General features: G+C 42.7%; 1 protein-coding gene and 1 pseudogene across 4 annotated transcripts in view; both read left to right on the forward strand.

Moving 5' to 3' along the window:
• Sox5 (SRY-box 5) overlaps positions 1 to 13,379 on the forward strand; it is a 370,611-nt gene extending 357,232 nt beyond the window's left edge. For all 4 annotated transcript variants that reach the window (XM_028757584.1, XM_028757583.1, XM_028757585.1 and 1 more), the window contains 4 exons: positions 2,555 to 2,663; positions 5,215 to 5,388; positions 10,820 to 11,036; positions 12,622 to 13,379. In XM_028757584.1, the coding sequence (XP_028613417.1) occupies positions 2,555 to 2,663; positions 5,215 to 5,388; positions 10,820 to 11,036; positions 12,622 to 12,925 (804 nt within the window). In that variant the 3' untranslated portion in view covers positions 12,926 to 13,379. The remainder of the gene's footprint in view (positions 1 to 2,554; positions 2,664 to 5,214; positions 5,389 to 10,819; positions 11,037 to 12,621) is intronic.
• A 7,060-nt stretch (positions 13,380 to 20,439) lies between these two features.
• On the forward strand, positions 20,440 to 21,539 carry LOC114612578 (annotated as a pseudogene).
• Positions 21,540 to 27,019: the final 5,480 nt, after the last annotated feature.

The raw sequence follows: 27,019 nt of genomic DNA on the forward strand, positions 1-27,019 counted from the left end.
GGTTGAGAACCACTGCTTTAGAAGCTAGCTGATGGGAATGTGGGAAATTGAAAGGAAGACCATGGGAAGACTATTTCACATCACCAGTGTTTACAACATCTGACTGATTCCTTCCCCTCAGAACGTAACTCCTTTAGACAGTGAAAAACTATTTTAAATCCAACTCACCCTTTTGTCGATTCACCGTGTCATCTTCATTTACTTCTGTTTCTGAATAAATGAATATCTTCCAGGACTCCTGAGAAATGTGCGTAAAATTTAATGTAGTATTGAATTCCACGTGGAGTCTTAGGACATGGCTTTCTGCTTGGTCTTGCCTTCTGTCTTCACTGGAAACGTAGCATATATCCTCCAGTCCCTCCAATCACATCTTCCCTTCCATTCTTTAATGTCTTCAGAGTCATGATACAATGAGTGACACCGTGAACTCCACCATGGTGTTCTCTACTTCCTCTTGCTGACAACTTCTTGACCACTGTGAGGGGCTCCACTCTGCAGAGGCTAATCGAATGGTCTCAATGTACAATGTTCATTGGGAGCAGCTAGCTGGATATAACTGGGAAACACTGACAGTGCCTCCCGTTCGTTTAGTTTTATCATCTCCAGAGGACGGGCATCTGTAGACATAGACTCGGGGACCTAGAAAACACTTAACATATCACTCCTTTTCTGATATGATGGCCTCCATTATGCTACTTCTCTTTTGAAAAAGTTTCCATCCAAATGGGATATCCTTTAGACAACATATAATGTTACTTATCTGCTGACTGTTGAATCAAAATTTTCAAGGTACTATGTGTGCACTGTCCCTCCTGCAAAGAAGTACTGTCATGTCTTCTTTGACCAGGGCACTCTTGGATGTTGTTGCTGGAGGTCAGTGTGTGTGTCTGTGTGTGTGTATGTGTGTTTGTGCACAAGCATGGGTGCGTGTGCATATTTAATGGCTACATTTATTATGAAAACACCCTGTCAATCTAGTGTCCTTGGAATTTCTGAATTCTGCTGAGTGCATACGGCAGACTCCCTCATGCCAAAGAAGGAAGGAAGGAAGGAAGGAAGGAAGGGAGGGAGGGAGGGAGGGAGGGAGGGAGGGAGGGAGGAAGGAAGGAAGGAAGGAAAGAAAGAAAGAAAGAAAGAAAGAAAGAAAGAAAGAAAGAAAGAAAGAAAGACAGAGGTAACAAAGCTGTGAAAAATACCAAAACTGGGTCAGAGTCTACTTCTCTCAGCATTCCTGCTGGGTTATTCTGTGAGACTGACTGTAAACCAGGTCCTCTCCTATGCTGATAGTTTTCCCATCAAGGCAGATAGGGACTCTCATGAATAGAGTACAGACTTCCAAGGCCACAGACTTGAGAGAAATTTTAATCTAGTTCTTACAATTGTACTATTGTCAGAGGTTTGCCAAGACAAAGACTGTACTGTACCGAGGATTCTAGTACTTCATTAGTTCTTTGTGACTGCATTTGCTGGGCTCTTTCTCCCACAAGACAATGATCTTCAATCGTAGTTTCTGTCCTGTAAGCATCTTACTGTGGGTAGCACTTCTGCAGTGTATATGATCCACCAGTGTCGTTCATGACAATCTCTCTCCAACAGTCTGGCGACTTATCAAGAGACTTGAGCAAAAGCTATAGAAGCCAGTGGCTGCCTTTCAGGACACTGTCTTGGGATCACATAACCCAAAGAGCATGGCTGGAAAACTTGAGATGGGCAGCAGCCTTTCCTTGCGTGCTTTTTCCTGTTCTCAAAGTCAACTGGTTTCCTAATTTGGAAGCAATTTAATATCTTGTGTGGGTGAGATTAAGCATTATATTTTTCTTGAACATCGTTTGGTTTTTAACGCCGTGTTCTCCACAAATGTAAGCCACGTACCGCATGCTTTTAAGTGACTGGATGATTTTGAGATTTAATTTATGCCTATTTGTATCTCCAAAAATTCACCAACTCAATATTTTGGCTGAGCAATCCAAATCAAATTGTGGTCTAAGTAACAGACCACTTCCATTGGATGTATGGAGCCTCAACAAGCAATTCGCAGTGAATATTTAAATGCCTTCATTACCCTGATGTGGTCAATGCAACAGGCATTTGGGAAGGTGGCAACCAGAGGGCACTTCTCTGAGTTCTGTTTCTGTGGGCTGGTCACCTGAATACTGGAAGACTTTCTCTAAGCCTCATACCACCGCTGTACCTCTACTGTCTGAATCAAAATGAATCAGGCTTTCCCAATACAGAACAGGTTGCTGATGGGAAATCACTACATGCATTTTGTGACTGGGAAAGGTTTCCTCCCAGGATCACAACCTGGCACCTTTAGGCCCAGAAAACCCAAATGCCAAGACTTTCTTGGGGTTTGAAAGAGTCAAGGTTCCTTTCAAAACCCTGCTGATTATTTTTCTTAATTGCCTTAGTGTGCTGTGTTGAACATGTAGAGGTGAATATACCAATACCCCATGTCTCCCAGAAGCCAATTTTATTATATATGGCCCAAGGGGAGAAATGTCTTTGAATAATTATAGGTTCAAGATTCTCATTTTAAATTTTCTTTTTAAAGGAAAAAACAACACTGGAGAGCCTGACTCAGCAGTTGGCAGTTAAACAGAACGAAGAAGGGAAATTTAGCCATGGAATGATGGATTTCAATATGAGTGGAGATTCTGATGGTTTGTGGCAATTACTCATTTTATACTCCAGGATGGAGTGGGAGGGTGGACTTGGAGCTGCTTAAAACAGCAAAAAGAACAGGCTGAAAGGTTACTGCCTACCTGACCATCCCAGTGGGGGCTCACATACACTGCACAGTTGCTGTGCGCTGTGCGCAGTTGCCGTGCGCTGTGAGTCATGCGCAGTCGCTGTATGCTGTGCGCTGTGCACTGCGCGCAGTCACCGTGCGCCAAACCCTGCTTCCTTGTTGCTCATCTTTCCACCCTATCGGGACCTGTCAGTGCCGCTGCAGACAAGAAGATTGACTCCAGTAGTTTGGAATCACTCCCCCCAGGATCAGGGGGCTGTAAGTGCCAGAGGCACGACTCTTAGATGATATAACTCTAAAGCAAGTATCCTTGTCTAGCATCCACCCTGCCTCTTACCCCCTTATTTCCTGACACCAAACTTTGTAGAACTAAGTATCTACCAGCTCATTTTGCAGTTTGCACTATCAGCTAAACACACAGTTCAGAGGACAGATCCTGGACATACTACGCTGTCTACACACTGACAGAAACCTTCTCTGACCCAACATCTAGACAGCACTCTAAGCACATAAGCCACATCCTGTCCTATACCTCAGCCTTGGGTCACTTCAGACAGCACAGATGGCAGCCAGGGTGACACCCAGTTCAGCTGATACAGCAAAGAGAGCATAAGAAGGAACTGTTGTTTTTGTTATACAGAACCCAAACGGGTCCTCCTTCCGGTACCAGGTAACATGTATTTTAGGACTTCAGTGGCCCAGCCTTGCTACAGGCTAAAAAAGACTCAGTCTCACTGAGATTCAAACAGGAAGGGGGGGGGTCCCTGTGACTCTTCAGCACTCACCCTTCTCTGGTCATCAAGGTTCTCACCAGCCAAAAGCAAGCCAAGTTCGAATATCTAACTCCACGATTCTGTCGCAATTGCACTTGTTCAATTGGAGACCCAGAGAAGCAAAATCTTGCAGCCATTGACTTCCCAGAATAAACCTGGCCTACGTACATACAAAGAGCCTATTTAGAGCCGACGGAGCCCCACACTGCTGCTCTCGTGGCTTATGTTGCTGTAAGGTGTAAGAACCGGAAACAGCAGATGTGCCACGATCATTCCCTAGTTACAAACACATTTCCGAAGGATGCTGTTGTGCGTTAGCACTGCTGTTTGTCAATCGAGAGGCAATTACTGGTCGTAACACATTCCATCAATTTTAAGTTATGCTCGCATGATTAAATACACTCTGGCAATAAAGCATCACGGCAAAGAAGCTTGTGCTGCCATTGTCTAATCTAGCGGTGCTTGTATGCAAAGTAGCTTCCCGTCTTCGTCGAGCAAGGAGCATGTACTAGATGATCAGGAACCATGCGCACTGCTAGAGAGATGCCGAGCCGTGACCCATGCTTCTCGAGAGATGCTATTCTGTCATTTTCAATTTGCCAATTGTGCAGAAGCAATATTGATTACTTACCGATTCTTCACACTAATTAAGGTATACAGATGAATAGGAGGAATTCGTTGATGATGGTACAGGTACTAGAAATCACCAGAATCTGTTTTATATTGGTTTTGTTGGTTTGATGATGACAACGGTGAAGTCTTAGCTGCAGAGTGCGGAGCTCCCCTTGTCCTCAATGTGTGAACTCAAGCACCTTTGTCCCTTGGCTTCGAGATACTCTACAGGAGTTGCCTTATGGAGTCAGAGAAGGAGGTGGGCAGCTTCCTGAGGCTCTGTGTGACTCACAGGGAGAAGAGGTCCCTTGTCACCAGTGGCCTTGATATCTGAAATACAACCATCAATTTGACTCTTTCTATAACCTAACACGATAGGAGGAAAGACATTCAGTGGAACATGTGTTTTGTTTTCTTTAATAACCAATGATAATATGCACATTGATTGGTTCTTTTCTTCCAACTACCCAGTGCCTTTTGTGGGCAAGGTAAGAAAGTCATTACACATACTGACACATGATTGAAAAGAAATACCAACCACATTAAAGGGAGGTATTTATGTTGTTTTGACTGAAATTCTGTCTAGCATGTTTTTACTAACGTGTCCTCAGAAACAAAAATGGGGTGGGGTCCAAACACTTAAAGTCCTCACAGTCTCTTTGCTTTCCAAACCATCCTGCCGTTCCCATGAGTGTTCCATACTTGTACTAGATTCTTTACATCTGTAATATTTCTGCAGTAATGCTACACTCAGAGACAAACACACCCCTCTCCCCATAGAATCCAAAAATAGTGTGTCCCAGCTTTCTCTGGACTCTTGAAAGTAAATGCTGAAACCATCCAGAGTCCTTCGAAAACCCAAGAAGAAATGAGAACTGGGTTAAAAATACAAACACATTTGCTGCCACAGGCTTATCACAGACACTTCACAAGCAAGCATCTGCCTTAGGAACTGCGAGTACCATTATCAGAAGTACTTTTTGTTTTCCGATATTTTAATAGCCTAAGAAAACAGTCATGGGGAGGAGCCCTGCCAAAGTCTCCACACTGACATGTGCTGCTGTTCCCTGTTTCTAGGAAGTGCTGGAGTCTCAGAGTCAAGAATTTACAGGGAATCCAGAGGACGTGGCAGCAACGAGCCCCACATAAAGCGTCCAATGAATGCCTTCATGGTGTGGGCAAAAGATGAACGGAGGAAAATCCTTCAGGCCTTCCCCGACATGCACAATTCCAACATCAGCAAGATACTGGGTAAGGAGGTTGCGGAGGACCGAGTGTGTGCCGGGAGACATGTTGTGTTGCAACATCTTCTGCTCTCAGATGATGGGTATGGAAGGCAGGCTGCGCTTGTCTTCTGCTAATATTCCAGAATAGTAGCACCATCGCTGAGGGCCCTGAGGACAAGAAAGCACCCCGTGGCCTTTAATTCTTCATTCCATCTGTGAACTGGACAGGCAGGTCTCATCCCTCCCTTGTTCTCCTTTGAAGCAGCATGAGAGTGTTGGAGTTATGTTTGGTAGGCATGGTGTGCTGGGGAAGGAGAAGGAGAGAACATAGGACCTAGACTAGCCATTTCTTTACTTTCAGTAACCCTGCAGACTACGGTGCTTTTGGTAAACCTTAGGAACATGGTGTAGTTCTGAGATGACTTGAAAAGCAGCTTTACCTACCGCTACAGCTCCCAGTGTACTGGTTTAAGGGCAGGGTCAGGCTGAGCTGAAGGGAGATGTAGGCTCCATTCTCCATTGGTTTTGTGACCTGGTCATTACCATGTTAGCATCATTATCCTCATCTTCATCTCCAACAAGCACAAAGCACTACGGCAGCACGACAAGTTTACGTTGTCCATTCTCTCACAATGAGAGTTCAGAGCGAAAGCACCTAGCCTCATTGGAAAAAATTAGGCCTTGAAAAATAAGTAGCACCATACGCCTAAACTTCCTAAGCTGTATTAAAATTGATGATGTTCTTGGAATTACACCTACATTATAAAGAAATATCTTTGAGGGTGCATTAAAGAACTGGCTGCCTACACATGGTAACTAAATGCACTCTTCTCCATTCATAACCCCATAGCCTCAACAAAGGCAGTGGATGCCACTCAGGTCACAAGGTGCTTGTAATCCGTTCAGATCATATAAAACACACACACACACACTTACACGCGCATGCTTTAATATTTTCTTCTAAAATGGTTTTCAGATGAATACATGCCTGGAATCAGAAAGAATAGGACAAGTGGCATTCCCTTGCAGAAGCAGAACTCTTACATTTGAAAAACAAATCTATACAAAGTATAGTCCTGGAAGGGATAGAGCTGGAACAAATTTCCCTAACGTGAATACCATCTCTGACTTACCCATCTTTTTAATTATTTCAACCTCTCTTCCTCACGAATTACTCAAATTTGATTTTTTGTGTTTGTTTTTTTTAAGACAGGGTCTCACTATGCAGCCCTGGCTGTCCTGGAACTAACTATAGACCAGACGGGGCCTCAAACTCATAGAGATCCACCTGCCTCTGCCTCCCAAATGCTAGGACCATGTCTAGCCAAATTGGAACATGCTACATGTGCTTCATTTGGAATCACTTGATAAAGCAAGCTTGGTGCTAAGCCCTTCTCACCAGCTCAAACTTGGTTCCACAAAGAAGAGCAGGCAGCACGGAGAGGTGGCTCAGTGGTTAAGGACGCTTGCTTCCCAAATTAGGTTTCCAGCCATCAAGATGGGAGGCTCACAATCACCTGCAACTGCAGGTCCAGAGTATCCAAGGCCCTCACATCACATCTAGGATCCATATCCATAGGCGACTACAATCATATGCGTATACACACTCACACACACACACACACACACACACACACACAGAATTGAAAACCTTGAAAAGTTATTTAGAAAACAATCATTTTTTTTCCATAGGGAATGTAGCAAAGACCCTTTATGGTATGGTAGTAAGTGGCAAGGAAAATCCTTTCTGTCATTAGGTGAACCTCACCATATGACCTCTGCTGTTACAGTCTGCATATAAGATGTCTCCAGCCCCAGCCCTTCCGATACAGTCGTATTAATTAGACACAGAACAATTTTAGTCACCCAAAAAATTAAACACTGAAGTTCTGGGGGCCTCAGTATTTAGTCGTAGCTTTAAATAAATATAAAATCTTCAAATAGCCACACGATGGTTCTGAGTGGCCTATTTCATAGAAAAGTACAAAGGAGGCTTGATGTTTTTCTCCTTACCGATTGTTTTGGATAACAGCCTCCGACAGCATGCTGCTAATTCATTCTGCTTAAAACAGGCGCTTGAGCTGGGTTGACATTTTATGTAGTCTCTGGGGATCCTAGTTGACATTTTAAAGGGCTTCTAAGCATTTTATAATACCCTAAAATCTGGTTCTAATAAGCCATTCTGCTGAAATTGTTAACATAAGGAATCACCTTTTACTGTTTGGCTCGAGATCAGGGACTGGGGGACATCTTTTTCTGATTAGATATACAGTAGTCAGAGTAAAATGTGCAAATTCATTACATGCCCCATAGAGATGACATCGCGGCTCGCTCCTCTCTTCTCTTGGAGCCTACTGCCAGACTCAGAAGGAATAGTCTGAAAAAAATTTTTTAAAAAGGCTCCTTGTTTTCTCTTACTTTGAGCATCAAATATTTTTCATTGCAACTGATAACTCTTTTGTTATCAGAAGGCATTCCCAGTAGTCTCTTCATTTGCCTTGCAAACAGCCCACCCTTTGAAAGCAGCAAGCCACTTCTGCACTGTACGTGGTTGCAGGCACAAACCAAACCAAGTAACTGTTTTCATCTTTTTTGTGGGGGCAGGGTGGACAGTGTCTTTGCTAGCATCCTCCCCTGACTGTATTTATGGGACCTGCAGTCCGCAGCCATGGTTTCTGGGAAGTCTCCGGTTGGCTCTCCCCACCCAGAGGAATTACTAAAGACCTAAACTGGATTTGCCTCCAAACCGAGACTGCATGGCCCGAAGTTCATCTCAGTTGGTACCTAAGCTATTCTAATTCATAATTATGAACATATAAATATGTAATTTGAGTAGTGGGAATGTACATGCCTGTAATTCCAGCCCTTGGGATATTTTAAAGCAGGAAGGCTGACTAACCTGAGCTACCTGGAGAGACCCTGTCTCTAAAAAACAATAAATAAATAAAATTGTCATTATTATGAGGCCCTATTGTTTAGACTATAGCTCAAGACTGGGTGCTCTTAGGGGAAATATAGTATCAAGAGGTGAAGTAGGGAGTTTTAATTCCCACCCTACCAACCCAGCATTATACACATGATAGAAATATTAAAATGGCCATCAATCCAAAGCAGGTTACCTCTAAGAAGAAGCGTTCCTTTCTTTAGAGACAAAATACTTTAGAAAAAAATTGGAAAAAAATCTTCAGTACTTCACAATCCAATTGAGTTTCCTTATTTCTATATTCTGTTTTAAGGTAGTAGGTTTTACTCTTCAGCCAGTGGTTCTCAACTTTCCTAATGCTATGATGCTTTAACAGTTCTTCATGTTGTGGTGATCCCCAATGATAAAATTATTTTATGGTTACTTCATAACTGTAATTTTGCTATTGTTATGAATTGTAATGTAAATATCTGACCCCTGTGGGGTCACAACCCACAGGTTGAGAACCACTGATCTAGAGTGCACTGTGAAACAGAGTTTGGGCTGTACTTACAATAATGTGGGCTGACCAAACTGACCATGCTGCTCAAACGGAAGTTTTAGAATGGAAAACAAGCCACTCTGCTATTTGAACTCTAACCTGAGTTTGTGTTTGGAATAAAACAAACCCCAAATCTGTCTGGATTGGGGGAAACCTGCCCGAAACACTTCTGACAGATTCACTGTCAGGCTTCCCCATCTGCTTCCTGATGTAGCATGTGCAAATCTGCACACACAGAAGGCGCCTCCTCATCCCTAGGGTAGACGGCTCAGCGACTACCTAACCTAGGGTAGGTGCTGCCTCCACCTGAGTTCAGGGTTACAGTTTCTTCTAAGCTCTTCTCTAGATGATGCCTGAAGGCAGGCACTGGGCATGTGCTTCACCGGTTCATCTCTTTCTGTTGCTATTAGAATGCTTGATGAGACAGTGTGACTTTTCAAGATACCTGGAATGATGGTCATCTTACTCTAAGAGTACAGGGCACTGAGTGGCAGGAAATGGGGGAAATGCTGCTCCTCTCTCTCCCTCTTGCCCACCCTCTCCCTGTAGAACTGCCATGTCTTATAGGAGCTTCCATCAGTGATCAGGTCCGCTCTTCACCACCTCAGCCCTCAGAGATGCTTACCTTAAGCACCCCACAGTTAGATTAGCTTTCCCTTCTTGGCCAACACATGCTGAGGATGGAACTTCAGGCTAAGGTTGGATACAAGGAGGGGGCTACCCACCATCTACAGCTCTAAGCAGCTCCTAGGGTTGAATTTCTACATTTGACGCTGGTGGAGTTGCTTTTTTTTTTTTTTTTCAGAGAAGCATGCCTCACCTGCAAAAAGTTCGTAAAGTCTGGCTTTGAGATTATAGCAACCCCACTACCGGCATTCTCACTACACATGGCCACAGACAGAATCAAGGCCTCCGACCCCATCTAAACTGGGAATTAACACACGCTATTTTTAGTGACACTTCGACCTTGTTTTGTCTCTGTAAATCCAAGTTAGGTTAAACACAAAACAGTAAAAAGGGAAAAAAAACAAGAGTCACTACCACTAGCACAGATTATCATGAGACATGTTTCCTCTTAAAGGGGATCGTTAAAATAAAAGTCTTGCTTGGTGCATATTTATTGTGGTACTTGTAGTGTCTGCTGGATTAGAGTAGGTATACATATGTACGTAACACACATTTATGTATGAGTCAGATCTGCACGAAGTTCGGTAGGTGATCTCTCATGCGTGTGAAAACTCAGTTCTCTCGCTTATGAGAACTGCTAGAATGTTGTCTCTCTAGCTCATGGGACAGTAGCAAGATGACAAAATGTCATTTTTAAAACTGTTGTAACTTAACTTGTGATCCTGGGGGACCCCAGGTGGAGGTAAGAGGACAACTTCCAGGAGGCCACCTCTCTATCCACCCTCTGAGTCAGTGCCTTTCCCAGTGACCTGTCACAAGACCCAAGGTGACCCAAGTTCTCAACACAGCTCTCACACGTGGCACCCCCCCAATCCTACGCATCCCCCATTTAGAAGGGTTCATTTTTAACTCCAACGTTTTCTACAGACGTGGTTTTCTGATATATGAACTCTTGTGATAAGCACTCTACCCTCACGTAGAAATACTCAAAAGACTAAGTAAGTCAGGCTCACAACACAGGACGAATCCATGTGGAGTGTTTAGCAATGTAACTGTGTCCGATGAAATCCTTGAGCTTCTCGGTGCATAATAAGCAAGTCTAGTTAAACTGTTCATTCAAGTCAAAAATAATACATTGCCCAGCGCTTGTGTCTTTGGGCGCATAATTTCCTTGCAGACACCTCTGTTCTTGTGAAATCTCGCCTTTCAAGTTGATCTTGCTAATCAGAAACATGTTTATATAGCTCTGGCTCTTGGCCAACATTTTCTTTCAACTTCTTTCTTGTTCTCCGTGGCATCTCCCTTTTTTTTTAGGATTCTTAGAAACACTGCAAATTGGCATTAGTAACCTCCTTGTCTCCACAGGATCTCGCTGGAAAGCTATGACCAACCTAGAAAAACAGCCATACTACGAGGAGCAGGCCCGCCTCAGCAAACAGCACCTGGAGAAGTACCCGGACTATAAGTACAAGCCTAGGCCGAAGCGCACCTGTCTGGTGGACGGAAAGAAACTGCGTATCGGGGAGTACAAGGCCATCATGCGGAACAGGAGGCAGGAAATGCGACAGTACTTCAACGTTGGGTATGGAAGCTTCCTTATTCAACTACGCTTCCTATGGCATGGTGCCATCTTCCTGCTGTCCACATGGGACGACCCCACACACACACACTTAGCTGTAAAGCAACCCTTTGAAAAGGAACCTACAGCCTTCTAAGATTATTTTGTACCCTGTTATGAAGCCTTAAAATACATACTATATAGGCAGGCGGATATCTATTTGTTTGTTTAGAGGAGGAGCCACTGTGAGCTGCCTGCTCACCCTATGGGTTTTACCCCAACTTCTCTGAAGCAGATCTAATTCAATAATAGACATCGTCTTTATGCTTGCAGTTAGAAACTTAAGAGGTATGACTGGATCTTCTTTTCCTGGCTGGTATTCATGACTTTCAATGTTTCACCGTGATAGATTTCACCACTGGCAGCTTTGTCGAGATAACACGACCTAACAGTGATTCCAAATGAATCACATGTTTCCCAGTACTGTGGAATTGCTGAGCCATCCCCCTCACCCAATACACACACACACACACACACACATACTGACACACACATCTTCTGGGTGTACATCTCATACAGTTGGAATTACATTTAGGACACAGCAGGCTCATGGACAGGAGAGTTCCATCTGAACTGAAAACCCTGCCCCAAGGATGCTCCCCTCTGCTTCCCACCGGGAGGCCACACACAGTGATGTTATGTGCTGCCTACAGTGACACCGTGGAGTTCTCAAGACACAGGGATAAAGTCACTCACGCCTGAAACACTGACACCCAGAGAACTTAGGAGAGCAAACACCTCTCTGAATATACTCAGAAGGACAGTGAATAATAAAAGTGGCCGTACCTGCCGCATCCCCCATTCCCTTAGAAGAGCCAGTGTGCTCTGCTCTGCGCAAGGTTCTGGGAAGCTGCCACTTCCGGAGTCTATAGTAAATCTCCAAAGGGCTGAGAGACGGAAGCCCACATGAATATCTGTGAACCCACCCTTATAGGACCAGCTAAATCAATCTCTAAAGTCCAGTGCAAACCCAAAAACGTGGAGTTCCCAGGCTAAAGGATTAAAGAGTCCATAGACTGGGACCATAGAAGCAGGCATAGGTGATTTCTGGAGTGGTTTGTCTATGAGGCTGGCCCTGACTCTGATCCCTCTAATGTCTAGCACCATTTCACATAGTAGGTGGATAACTTGATAGCTTTACCTTCTCATGTTTGGTTCTAAAGTTCTAAACAGTTTAGGGTTTTTTTTTCCCCATTATACTTGAACTATCTTTGGGCTCCGTTATGGGAAAGACATACACAAACTCCTCCTGGTCATAGTGAAGGCAATGTGAGCTGGGAGTTAGGGTCTTGGGTACATTTGCTTAATTATTCTCCACCACATTTTTCCCTAATAATAATAAAATGGGATTATCCTAATTATCAAATGGCAGTTCTAAATGTCCCCATATCTACGAAGCACAACGCGGGCAGGTAAGGCATTAGAATCAACACAGAATGTCACTTGAGCATGTTGGCTAATTGAGCGAATGCTAGTTTGAGTGAGGTAGCACTGAGGCAGTAAAGCCGAGACCTCCCGTGCACACTCTCATCATCTCTTTCTGTGACAGGCAACAAGCACAGATCCCCATCGCTACAGCTGGTGTCGTGTACCCCGGGGCCATCGCCATGGCAGGAATGCCATCCCCTCACCTGCCCTCGGAGCACTCGAGCGTGTCCAGCAGCCCAGAGCCCGGGATGCCGGTGATTCAGAGCACTTACGGCGTGAAGGGGGAGGAGCCTCACATCAAGGAGGAGATCCAGGCTGAGGACATCAACGGAGAGATTTACGAGGAGTACGATGAGGAGGAGGAGGACCCGGATGTGGATTATGGGAGTGACAGCGAAAACCACATTGCAGGACAAGCCAACTGATAAGGACCAACAGACTGTGGTGAGCCGAGGACTTGAAGAAGCCCTGGCCGGTTCATCCTTACCAGTGGCCAAGCACATTAAGTCTCTCATACACTGACTGTTATTTTAACTGTTAGTCTTAAATAGTTGGGACATCAGCTGACAAATAGACCTCAGCCTCAAAAGGCTCGGAAAGGAAAAGAAAGAAAAAAAATTACAAGCAAACATCATCAACAACAAGAGATTGAAATAAGCTATGGGTAAACAATGCCAGTAACTCAGCTGCTACACCCCAGCACTGAAGTCTCACCCGTCAACTTTTTTTTTTTTTTAATAAACTTTATGGCTGTTTGTTCTATATTAGAAATCCTCACTCAGGTACACAGTGCCAACAAGTGGCTTGTGAATGTGTTATATTGTTCTGTGCTACAATTTTTAAAAAGAAATAAGTTTTGTTCTGTTCTGTTTGGGGGTGGGGGAGTGGTTCTGGGTTTTTCTCTCTCTTTTTTTTTTTTAATTTTCCTTTTCTTTTTGATTGTTATCTTGCACCTGACAGACAGGGGGAAGACGGCAGTCAATTCCCTCCACTGTCTCTATCTCTCTGCTTTAAAGATGGAGGCCTATGTGTGAGGGTCTGGGGGGAAGGGAGGAAAACAAGAGCCTGTGTTTGCCTTCATTGCTTAGACACCACAGAGTCAGCAACCGTTTTCCTTAGAGACCCCTAACCCTTGCACACGACACTACATCTTTGAGCAAGTGCCAAATTCCTACCGAATCGATTACCAACTTCATGTGCTTGCCCTTCCTTTCTCCTGGTTCCTTCTTCCGTTAGGACAGTGTTAAACCTTAGACAGTCCCTGGAAAGAGCTGACACACCAGCAACTGGTGAGACTGGTTTTTGTTTTTTGTTTTGTTTTGTTTTTCTTTTTCCTTTATGGAAACTGTAGGTGCCGTTCTCAGGTGAAAAGAGAGAGAGACAGAAATTTAGAGAAAAAAAATATTTTCTGATCTTGGATTTCTCTGTGTGTGTGTGTGTGTGTGTGTGTGTGTGTGTGTGTGATTATGGTACATTAGATACATTCCTATTAGGGAATAATGTCAGGCCATTGTAAGCAACACCCCTCACATGGGAATAGAATTCCACCCCTCCTGAGCAAGTGGACTTAGAAGCAACCTCAACCTTGACTTTGCACTTCCGGGGACAATGGAGCTAAGTATAGAACTCAGAAATTCTATTTTTCAGTTTCTAGTATACTCATTATCGGGTGGACCTGGTGGCCCTGCGTCACGGGCATGTGCATGGCAGACTTGGAAGTTACCAGCCAAATGCTTCTGAAGGCTCCTCCTCCCTGGCTAATTTGCTTTTTCTAATGTTTGCTACTTAATGATCTGTGTGGATGTGTGTGCGTGTTTGTTTTACCTGTTGAAACTTTGAGCAAAGCAATCATGGTTTTGACTGAACCTATTTGCCATTTTTCAGAAATACAGAATTAGCTTATGTCTCCAATGTTCCATCCTCTCCTGCCGAGGGAAACAGAACTGATTGGTTTTATAAGATTTTCTTTTCATCTCTCCATGCAATGAGGTTAGAGACTGTTTGCATTTCACAAGTGTGGGCCATGTGTAGTCGATACCCCAAAAACCAGGATTTGGTTAAACTTCACTGCAGCACCACAAAATGGAGCCTGGATGCATACAGAGACCCCTTCCCAGTGTAATGGTCCTTCACTGTAATTTGAGCCCGCTAAAGATCAATTGGTGCAACACAGTGCAGGCTCAGAGCAATAACCAAGGATGACCGGACCGATGATTCGAATCGCCAACCAAAAGGCCAAGACAGTGGTAGACAGACAATTACAGTGTCACTGCAGGTCACTCCCGACTGTTCTGTTTGTGTTTAAACAGAGAGAGTAAGCATCGCAGCCAGGGGCTTAGATGTGTTCCAGTCCTTTCTCATCTTGCCAAGTACCACCAGTTTGATTTCCATACGTAAATGAGTAAGAGAGGAAGAGGAGGAGGAAAAGAAAACTCCTTCCTGTTTTTTTCTCTCTCAGAAAGTCTTTCCTTGGAGTTTTCCTTGGAGGAGCTCCTCAGACCTGCATGTCAGAGGTTTTCCGTTCATGGGATTTTTTGTTTGTTTGTTTGTTTTTGTTTTCTTCTTATGACTGTATTTTCATTTGAATTGCCTCTTTTTTGCTAGTGTAAAATTATGATTAAATAATAATAATAATAGTAATAATAATAACAGTCAGCTGTTCCCAGATTAGTAAATTATGTATAATTTATTTTTATTTCTCCCTATTTTATTCTGCTTTGGATTTGGAAGCTGTTAGGTATTTAAAACTAATTTCTATTTCTAGCTCACACACACACAGACACACACACACACACACAGCTGTATGTGTGTATATTCACACATAAACACACATGTCTGTATGTGTGTGTACACACAAACACTTGCTTCTCCACCCGTAACTTCCTCTGTGTTAACAGTTTTGGCCCCGGCAGCATCAGTTCTGGTATTTAATATGAAGGGGGAGTTAGTAGGAATGTCATGTTCAATCTTAATTAACTTATGCTCTTTCCTTTCATCTTAGTTATTTAATTACCAATTATCTAGAGCCAATTTTTTTTGTTTTTGTTTGTTTTGTTTCAAAGCACTCTGAATAAGAAAAAAAAATAGACACTTGTTTTTATACCATTATAACGTACAATGTGAAAACAGATTTATTAAAAAGAAAAAATGTTTCTCTGTGTCTTAACAAATTTCTCCTGACTGATGTGGGTTCTCCACTCTCATGTGCTGGGTCCCTGTCTCACAGCGTATTTGAGACAAGGTTGGTTTTCATTTCCTGACCTTGGGCATCAAGAATACTTTGTTTTTGTTCCAGGTAAGATGCTGCTGACAGCATCCAAGGCCAAAACCCGTCCCAACGCAGCCGTGAATCAGAGCAAACTCTCTCTTTGGTTTGCTTTTGGTTTATTTGAAGGGAAAATGAAGCTGTTCACAGTGACCTGTAGCTGCCAGAACACTCCAGTTTAGTTGAGCTTATGTTTTTAACTGAACTGTCCCTAGACAAAACCACAAAGCAAGCCCGTAATGACATGCCATTCTCTCTCTGGACATTCTCTTCAGCAGATGTTGGTTTTGCTTTGCCCAAGAGTTTTCCCTAGGGGACAACAGAAGCAAAGATAATTCTACCTATGGCTAAAGTACACATAAGTCACTTGGGTGAAGGTGCTTTGAATAGCAACTTAACTATAACAACAGAAAGCATTTGGTCCATTGGCTGGGTGATGATTTTTCTAAAGGATCATATAAGCTTTACACTCTTTCTACGGCACACAAAGGCCAAGTAAGATATGGAAAGATGAAAGGTAGCAAATAGCACCCCTTCCTCCTTCCCTCTCCCCGACTTAAGGGTTTATTTAAGCCACACCCATCTATCTTTCTGCCCCTTTCCCTCATCTTCCCTTTCACACACGTTTATACCAAAACTGAAGAGTAATATTGCCAATTTCTTTTTTATATTTGTTATTGGAACCTCTAAAACCCGTCACATTTGATATAAATCAAGAAAAATATTCAGTGAGGAAAATGGGTCAAAGTTCTTTGTACGTCAGTGATAATTTGGCTAGTTATTACAAACAGAATATCACACACCCTTTTGTGTAATTTTACTCAGATTAGTCAAGTGAACTCTGAAAGTTCATTTGTTTCTAGCTAAGAATTACCTTTGTTTAAAACCCCTCCCAGGGAACATACGTACCATGGTTGGAACCAAATCTTCCCATAGGGGATGAATGTCAGAGTGTCAAGTGCTCTATAATGAAGCCACTTCATACATTTGATTTCTAAAGTACAATCTACCTTAGTTTGCTTGAAGGAAATTATCTTTACCATTTTGTGGCGTGTTTTCAGATATTTCAGTAATGCAGAAGCTGACAGTATCCTCGGAGGAATCCTCTTCTGTCTCACTTAAAAACCTAAGGAGTAACTCTACGGTCCTTACTCTAAAGGGTAAATTATTGAATTGTAATAACTGTATATTTACAAACAGGTTTATAAAAATATTTGTCTATCAAATTAATAGTGAAATAAAACTTTTATGAGGTTTGCAAGGAAGAAATACGAAAGCTACTTAAAGTGGCTGATTTATCTCATTGCCTCTTAGGGCATAGACATTTCTTTAGCCAGGTTGACACAGTATTTAATTTTGCTGTCCCCCAGGTTGAAGGTGACATGCTGAGTTTCCTAGGGTCCCTGTCCTCCCCCAATGTCTGTCACTGGTCCACTGAAGGCAGTGTTTATTCAGTCCCCCTGGCTCTAAAGCACTTAGTCCTCTTAACAGTTTGGATTTCACAAGTGAAAAAGTTTTGTTTGTTTTGTTTTGTTTTTTAATGATTTTTAAAAAAATAGAAAAGAGACAATCAATGCCTGGAGCTTAAAACAAAGTCTGTGCAAACTACCATCTCACTTGAAATTTAATAAAATAAGAAATTGTGTAAATATAACATAGAGTTATAGATTTCTATTTTGTTCATAACATAGTGTAATATAAGTTGTATATTTTCATGTTTTTGGGTTTTATGTTATCATTCATGCCACAATAAGAATAAAACAGGAGTTTGTGCACTCTTGGGAAAAAGAAAAAGAAAAAAAAATAAGATGTGGGTCCCCGCCAGCCTGTTCTTTGCTTTTCTGTTCTTGTTTTCAGTTTGTTTTGTTTGTTTGGCCTTCCCCCTTTCAGTATTACTGCCGTGCAAGGCACCAATAAAACAGCAAATGTGTTCTTTATCTATTATACCGTGTTGCTCCGTGCAATTTGTTTATCAAAGGGTAACTTTGTTTATGACAAGACAAAGAGGCATTCAGAGGACTTGTCTCCTCATCATCATGACATTAAAAACAATGAGAAACGTAGACAGTCCTAAAACAGGAATCTACCACCAAGTCCCCTGTGTGGTTGCATCTGAGATGACAGATTTTTTGTTTTTATTTTTTTGAGACAGGTTTTCTCTGTGTAGCCCTGGTTGTCCTGGAACTCACTCTGTAGACCAGGCTGGCCTTGAACTTAGAAATCCGCCTGCTTCTGTCTCCCAAGTGCTGGGATTAAAGGCGTGTGCCACCACTACCCGACTGAGATGACAGTTTTGATATCGTCTAGAACACTTCAGTGGATAACGGCTGTGATTCTTACACCCCATCGGCGGCATGTATCTCACTGTGTGGGTGGAAATGTCCCTATGTCAGCTCACAAAACACTGAGAAGCACAAACCGTTTTCCCTCCATGAGCTGCTGTTTGAACACATCTTTCCCTCTAGAGTCTATTCTCAGTTTTTGAAGCTGTTGCTAAAAACAAGTCTTTTCCTTTGTTCCAAAGGCCATTTCTGCTTCCAACGTCGTGAATTTCCTGCTCCGTTTGTCACACTTTACTCCTAGGGTAGCGCTATTGGTTCATTTGGGGGTTTTTGTTTGTAAACAGTGTTTGCTAACTGAGACAAAACCTACTGCAAATGCTTATAAAGCATCCATGGATGTCCAGCAGCCGCTGCTCTGCAATTTGTCACTAGCAGGAGTATGCTACACATGCTGACCTGTGGAACTGAGAGTTACCTATTGAAAGGGCCAAGTCCCAGGCCCAGTCTACGATGTCATCAATCAAAATCTGGGGACATTAACCAAGCTGCTGCTCTGGCTCAGCTGCAAGCACTTTCATAAACACCGATGTCCCCAAACCATGTATTTTGGTTTACTAGGAAAGGCCATCTTCCTCTCCCTGCGGAATTTGGTAGTGTCGTCTATAATGCTTCCACACAGACCCTTATGCCTCTGTAGAATCCTTGACACATTAGAGACGTGTCTCTCTTTCCGTGAATGGCTTAGGGAACCCTGGAGCTATCTCTACAGTAATAAGCATTCTGTAGGCATCTAGGAGTTAATTTAGCCAGGTGGTAGGCTTCAAAGAATCCAGGCATGTGGGGTTCTTAAGACACCATAGAAATGCATGAGGCTTGCAAAACAAATCAATGTCGTTCTGAGAAGAAATATACATTGCAAGAATTGGGAAGTAGACATTCTGTTGGGACAAGTTGAACATCTAGGACTGTGTTGGGACTCACCTTCAGATTATCTGGAAGCAGCTTTGCAACCTACAGTATTTCAATTTAGACACTCCCCTGCCCTCATGCCATGTTCTTTATGGTTAGGATACACGAGAGAGACTCTTTCCTCTTCTGCAACCAGAAGAGTCCCAGCCCCTGAGAAGATTCCCATCCCTGTAAGGTGAACACACTCAGGGTGCCACTTTTATTAAGACATTCACTTTTTGTTTTAAAGATGATGTGATTGTTGCCAAATGTATCCTTTTAAATGCCCTGTCTATAACTTCCCCAATGTTACTGCAAACTACCACAGCAATAGTGGCAAAGACACGCAGGAAATCGTCCCATATCTGAGTTTGAGATGGATTGTTTATGAAAAAAAATCCAATTTTTGAAGTTTATGAAGCAATTTAAAAGCTATTAGAGATGACCTGTCTTATATAAGCACTGCAATTATTTTGCGAAGCATATACAATAGTATTGCTGGGAGATCTGTAAAATAGTTACTTTTTTTTTAAAGCAGGGTAACATCTGTCCTACAATGTGTTACTCTACCAGTTTGCTTAGCAAGCTATTTTTGCCACAAAGAATGAACTGATTCAGCTCTGATCACAGCGTGTCATCATTTGTTCAGTCAGGCTCAAAGTTTTACACATATACCCCCAACACACACACACACACACACACACACACACACACACACACCAGTATTTACACATGTAAACAATTATAGGCTAGATTGGTCCACCCTTGCTATTCAATATACAGCCAAGAGGATACAAGTTCTGACATCATCATAATCAGTAAGCTTTCTAGTTAAAGGAAAACATGATACACTAAGCCATCAGAAAAACTGTAGGAATTAATCAGCCCATATATACACACCCCTATTTTGTACACTGATTGTTCATTTATTAAATTTCAGTTTCAGGAAATCAATCCTTGTTACACAGACTCCATAAAGTATATTTGAAATAAAGTATTTTTTTTATTAAAAATCACTGTTGGGTTTTAAAGAATTATTCTAATAAATATATATAAGAGATGCATGCCGTCCTCTTAGAAAGCAGAGGTATGGGGTGGCATGGGCCTGTAGGACAGAATTAGAAAATTTCTAAAAGTTAAGATAAACTAGAGAAGCTCCCGAGAAAGACCTTGCCAGTGTGCATCTCACGGTGTCTCAAGCCAACAGTGGCCAGCACACAATACAGTTTGATGAACTCATCGACAATGTACTAGTAGACCCCAAATGAAGAACACCCATTATCCTTTTTTTTTATCATTTAGAAATGTCCCTGCAAATGACCCTTTCCCCTACTAGGTCAGCATATAGGACTGGAATTAACCATTTGGGGGGTTCATGAAAAAGGTGTTTACTGACATTTGAAAAATGAATTCTGAGAGTCAATGTGGACTTAGGCCATGCAAGATGGAGTTCTGTTTGCCTAGTGTGCTGTTGTTGAAAATCTTCTCATATCAGGATGCCTTCAGTTTGCTACAGGTTTCCCAAGTGAACAAGGACTGGAATGAAGTTGCAAGCAGTGATATCCTGTGGAAGAAGTTCCGTGTGAAGAGATGGCTCCTCTGTGACATCATCACCCCACAGCTCCTGGGCACAGAGACACAGAAGCAGTTTTTTTTTTACCAAACATGGCAAGAACATACTAAGTCCCAGGCAAAGCCTGAAGATTTCACTTACAAGGAAATTCATGTGGAGCCTGGAATTCGGGGATCTGCATGTTATCTCTCAGGGCGTGGCTTAACAAGAAACCAAGAAGACAGATCAATTTTCTGTTTGGTGAGTTCTAAGGCCAAGATTTCTACCTGAGATATTCACGAGGGTGTTATGACCTGGGTAAGCGCAGAACAGCCCACCTACATCAGGATGTTGACAACCCTCCCTGAGATGCAGATTGCAGCCACTGTAGACATAGAGGAAACTATCAAACTCTGGGACTGTCACAAAAGGGACAGTCTGACAACTAACAAGCTGCTCGTTCGCTGTCAATCACTGAAAGCTGTCTTTACAAAGGATGTCCCCATTGTCTTGGCAGGTGATATCTCGGGTGACCTCTACATCTTTAGGATTCCTGACTTACACCTCATTTTCAAGTCCATGTATCCTGATACAGTATTAACGAACTCTACTGCTCTCCTCAGAAGAAATGGGTCTTTCTGTGTAAGAAACACTCACATATCTTGCCAAAGGTGTATTTCATGAGCAGCTTACTGAGGACATCAGAATTCTCCGCTCCTGTGTCTACCAGTCTCTCAATCTCATTTTGCCAAAGAGCCTTCTGGACCCCAAGAAGGGAAGACAGGATAACCCTGATGGCCAGATGTGGTCCCAAAAATGTCACAAAATTTGCCACACTCGATATGAAGCTGGAAGAGATTGGAAACCAAATAATTGTTAAAGCGTTTATGACAAAACATTATGTGACAAAGCATAATTCGAATGATGATAAATGGTCACTCCAACTATCTGATGGCATACACCTTGAACATCTATTCTTGAAAACTGAGTAGGTTATGTGTCCTCTTCCTCAATGATAATTAAAAGTCTATTTGCAAGCTCCCTCCCCCCAAAAAAGAAAAATGAATTCTTTGATATTGTTTCTTTAGCCATAGACAGTACAGATATTTGGAGAGAAAAGTTTAGGTTGTCCTCTAAGGAATAATCAATTACCTCTTATCCCACCAAGCATACAAATCTATAAGCTTTTATAGCTGCCAAAGACATCCTAAACTCTTATTAAATTTCATCATACAAAAAAAAAATATTGAAAGCTCCTTTAACTTTGCAGACACTTCAAGATTTTTCATTTTGCAAACTGAAAAACCTTTGACAGCTTTTAATATATCTTCAGGGTAATTTTTACCACAAAAAGGTGGAGATTATATCATGGAAAGGTATGTAGACCTGTTTTTTAAATCAAAATCTAGGTCCACAAAAATAAATACTAAGAAAAAAGAAAATGTAAAGAAACTTGTATGATTCTTATTGTAAGGCTTCCATGTTTGTCAACTATGCATGACAGGAGGTAACCTGCTCCGTACGTCTGGAATGAGAGCTAAACTCTTGCCAAAGTTCCTGAGCCATTGGCATCTCGGCTATCAGATTAGGTAAAGGCTCTGCCCGAGTCCTGTTTCCTGCTGCTGTGATGACATACAGGACATAGCCCGAGGTCCTTCACTTCAGGGACAGGACATCAAGACTGCAGGGACTTGACAGCATTTATGCCAGTATTCAGCTCAGTTTCTAAACTTTCATACAGTTGAGAATCACCTCTCTAGGGAATGATCTCCACCCTAACCAGGGCACCAACATAAACCCTCATGCCCACAGGCCAGACTAACCCAGAGAGTTCTCACTGACACTCCCCTACTACTTGATCCTAGGTTTCGCCAAATTTTTCTTTAAAAGTAACCACATAATCTTCTCCATTTTCAAAATTTGATCTGACTCAAATACATAAGAATAGCAATGCCTGCACACTTTGCAAGTGGTGAAGAGATACACAGAGGAAATATTTGAAACAATAAAATAGCACACATATAACATTATCTAAATATATGCATGCATATTTGTATATAAAAGTACGTTTTATGTGTTTGTTTATGTGTGTATTTGTGTATTTGTATGTATATGTGTTTGTGTGTGAGTGTGTGTGTGTATGTGTGTGTGTATGTGTGTGTGTATGTGTGTGTGTATGTGTGTGTGTATGTGTGTGTGTATGTGTGCGTGTATGTGTGTGTGTATATGCGTGCGTGTATGCGTGCGTGTATGCGTGCGTGTATGCGTGCGTGTGTGTGTGCGTGTGTGTGCGCGTGTGTGTGTGTGCGCGTGTGTGTGTGTGTGCGTGTATGCGTGTGTGTGTGTGTGCGCGTGTGTGTGTGTGTGTGCGCGTGTGTGCGCGTGTGTGCGCGTGTGTGCGCGTGTGTGCGCGTGTGTGCGCGTGTACGTGTGTGTACGTGTGTGTACGTGTGTGTACGTGTGTGTACGTGTGTGTATGTGTGTGTATGTGTGTGTGTCTTTATGTATGTGTGATTGTGTGTATGTGTGTTTGTGTGTATGTGTGTGTGCATGCATGTGCATGCTTGTGTACAGAGTGAGCTTGGAAATTCTAACCACTAAACAGATGGAGCTTATTTTTGACATATTCAGAGAAAACTTGATAGCCAGGATTAGAACACTCTCACTACTTAATTGAACAAGCCTTGAAAGTTTACAGTGGGGAATCATCCTCGCATTGTCCCAAGTTCACAGACGTATTTCACACTTAAGGGCTCAGAGACAATGCAGGGAGCCACGCTTTCTGTCAACAGACTGACACAAGCTGCAGATGTGTTTCCCACCCGCTTTGCTCTGTCAGTCCTCTCACAGAGATTCATAAAGACAATTTGCAGGGGGTCTGAAGAGAGAGGGTACACATATGAATAGATAACAGGATATATGGATTAGACGGGGATTTTCAAGGATAAAGCTGGAAGAAATGTATTATGATGAATATTTATCATGTCCCATAGACTAGTGTTTTCAACTATCGGATGTTTCAAATTGGCTTTTAATTAATGTTCATTATGATGAGTTTATATAAGACAGAAGACAATATTCCTTCACTCAGAATTTGTAATCTGCAAAGAAATAAGATCAACAGACATTAAGCGACATTAAGCAAAGTGCAGGAGAGTTATTAATGAACCGGAATTGTAAGTGATAAAAGATTTCGAATGAAAATTAAAATTATTTTTCTGTTGACTGAGGCATCTCCTTTCAAATAGTACATAAGAGGCATTGAAAGGCTAATCTCCTGATAGAACTTGAGAGAGCTGAAAAAAAAAAAAAGTCGTTTCAAATTTGTTTTGGTTTTGTGTGTGAGATTAGGTTTCATTACATAGTGTTTGCATGCCAGTGATCTACTGACATACAGAAATGACGTGACTGTGCTTGGCTATTAGTCATATAGCACCAAGCCTGCCTGATCCTCAAGATTATATTTTAGAGATGGTAGAAAACTCAAGAAGATATGTGGGATAGACGAACCATACTCCAGAAGAGCAAAACTATGCAAAGTAAATCTGATGAACACTGATGTTTGTGTTTAGAAAAGTGTAAAAACCTCACCTTATAGCGAGGTTCCTGCTCAAAACCAGAGTAAAAGGTAGAAATGAGGTGCACATGGGGCCACGCCCAGCACACAAGCATGACAGCACAGTCACCCTGCACATCTATAGAGACAAGTTAGACTGACCCCAAATGCAAGTCTAATTGTCCCAGTGGCTTATTCGATGAATTTGTGTGCTGTGGGAAGTTAAGAAGGATATGTATAGCATTGCTTCTGAATGAAATACTGAAATCTACTCCTGTTATTTAGTGCTCAGAAACAGTGAAGAGCCAGGGGAACAGGACCTGCTTCAAGTCCACGAGCCACACTCCTGCTTCCCCGGTTGTCTCTTCAGAGGAAGGGATATGGAGAGATAAGCCGGAAAGCTTGAAAAGGCAGACAAATACTCTGTATTCTTCCATGACCTAAAATGCCTAAGAATCCTCATAAAGGAAAAACAATAATATTTAATATAAGGGATATGTGAATGATGCAAAAAGATAAGAATTAAAGGAAAATGAAGGCTGACTAGAGAAGAGGAATGGGAAGTGCTGACAAGTGCTGGCTGGGGCTGGAGCTCTGTGGTAGAGCACTTGGTTAGCACCGATGAGGGCCAAGGTTCAACCCTTAGTACCATACACCAAAGAAAGGATTTGCAGCAAACAAAACGCCAAGCCATGGTGGTTTGCATCTATGTTATCAGCTACTTGAGGCCTGACCCTTGAGCCCAGACCCTTCCATACCCAGGTAAGGTGACACACTGAGACACTATCTTTAAAAAGAAGCTAGCTCCATGGTTAAAACACCTGCTGCACAAGCAAGAAAACCAGATTTCAAATCTCAGGCACCCACATTAATGCTAAGGTAGGCAGGGAAGTTGATTGTGTGGGCACATTGGCAATATCCTTGTTTGATTGAAAGACTAAGTTAGGAAGAGAGAGATGGAAGAAGATTTCAGACATTAGTCTCATGCCTCCACACCAGCATGGAAACTTATACAGAGAGAGAGAGAGAGAGAGAGAGAGAGAGAGAGAGAGAGAGAGAGAGAGAGAGACAGAGAGAGAGAGAGAGAGAGAGAGAGAGACAGAGAGACAGAGAGACACAGAGAGACGACACAGAGAGACGACACAGAGAGACGACACAGAGAGACGACACAGAGAGACGACACAGAGAGACACAGACATACCAACACAGAGCATGGGTTATCCTCCATTCTTCCCCAAATGGCTAAGCCAATCCTACAAGCAGGCAGATCCAGGAGACCCAGATTCCCACTCCATTTCAAAAAAGGATTAGAGGCTGCTCATGTTCTACAATGTATCAGGGAAAAGTAATCTGCTCATTAAGCCAATTGCAGGTAAGCGTCTCACCTCCTAGAGTCCCTGAACAGTCCATGCACAGCCAGCTTGGAGCACCTCTCTCTGTATGATTAGTTTAGCCTTGGAGGTAAGCTTCTTTGACTTAATACCCATCAGACTATCTGGTATAATTTGGATCTGGTGTATACCCTGAGGATTGGTTGTCACCTGGTGGGAAGGGGAAGCTTTAAGAGGTGGGGCCTAAAAAGAAGGAAAGTGGATCATCACAAGGATGCCATTGAAGAGACTATTGAAGAGACTATTCTAACTCTGGCCTTTCCTGTCTCCCTCACTTTGGCTATCATTAGATAAAGTTATGCTTCACTGTGCACTAACCACCATGACTTCTACCTCAATATGAGACAAGGTTTGTGGACAAACAAACCGACACAGAAGCCTGCACACCCCCATGTTACATGACTTTCCCTGGATAGACACGAATGCATGTCTATTCACCACAGTCGGAGCACTGATACTGAACCAAAGAAACCATCCCACCCAAGTCAGGGTCTATTAGAACTAATAGGTTTATTGGAGTTACTTATAGGACAAAGTGTGGGGGACTAGTTACAGGAACGTGGTTCACTCAAAGGCAGCTTCAATGTCAAGCACGTCTGAAGCCCACGTGGTTGATAACTCTTCAGACCTGCATTCCCAGTGCTTCCTACCAATCCTTCAGGCAGTTCCACCTCTGGTGCTCCTTACCATCCTGCAGGCAGCTCCACCTCTGGTGCTCCTTACCATCCTGCAGGCAGCTCCACCTCTGGTGCTCCTTACCATCCTTCAGGCAGCTCCACCGAAGAGTTTCCTCTGACCCCAATGACTGTTTATGCTTTTATAATAGGAGGAGAGGCCTCCTGGTCTCAGAACTATTTGAGCTTCTAGAGTCTTGTGAGCAACCCCCCTCCCCACAGGAAGGAGTGTTTCAAAAATAGCTATACAACTCTATAAGTCAAAACTGTTCCACATAAACGTACTATTGCAAGTACTTTTATCACAGCTTGCTAACATGAATGACACACTCCCCATCCATCTTCCCATGCAGGAACCCAATTCTTCCTAGACTTATTTTTCCATATAAAAGGACTTCTCCTCACCCCAGGGATTCTTACTGAGCATGCTCACCCAATGCAGCTTTACCATCAGAGAGCTTTCTCTTTTGGAAGATCCTTCCATCTCTACTTCACCAGTGCCCAGTCAGTTCTTTGTCACTATGGCAAAATACCAGAGACAAAGAAAGTAATGGAGAAGAGGTTTGTTTGGCTTATGGTTTCAGAGAATTCAAGCCATAGTTGATACTTTTTGCACCTGGCCTAAGGCAGTTGATGATGGTGGCTAGAGAGCTGACAGAGCCCAAAGGGCATTCTTCCAAATGACCCACAGCTTCAACTGGAATTCATCCATTGATGTCAGAGTCCTGGTGGACCATTCACCTATCAGAAAACCCTTCTCTAAGCACTGCTACAAAAAAGTATGCCTCCTCCCATTCAGGAGCTTCTGTGGGACACTTCAGATTCCTGCCTCAGGCCTCCTTTTCATATTC

Source organism: Grammomys surdaster, unplaced genomic scaffold (genome assembly GCF_004785775.1).
Source record: "Grammomys surdaster isolate TR1022 unplaced genomic scaffold, NIH_TR_1.0 126176, whole genome shotgun sequence".
Taxonomy (NCBI): Eukaryota; Metazoa; Chordata; class Mammalia; order Rodentia; family Muridae; genus Grammomys; species Grammomys surdaster.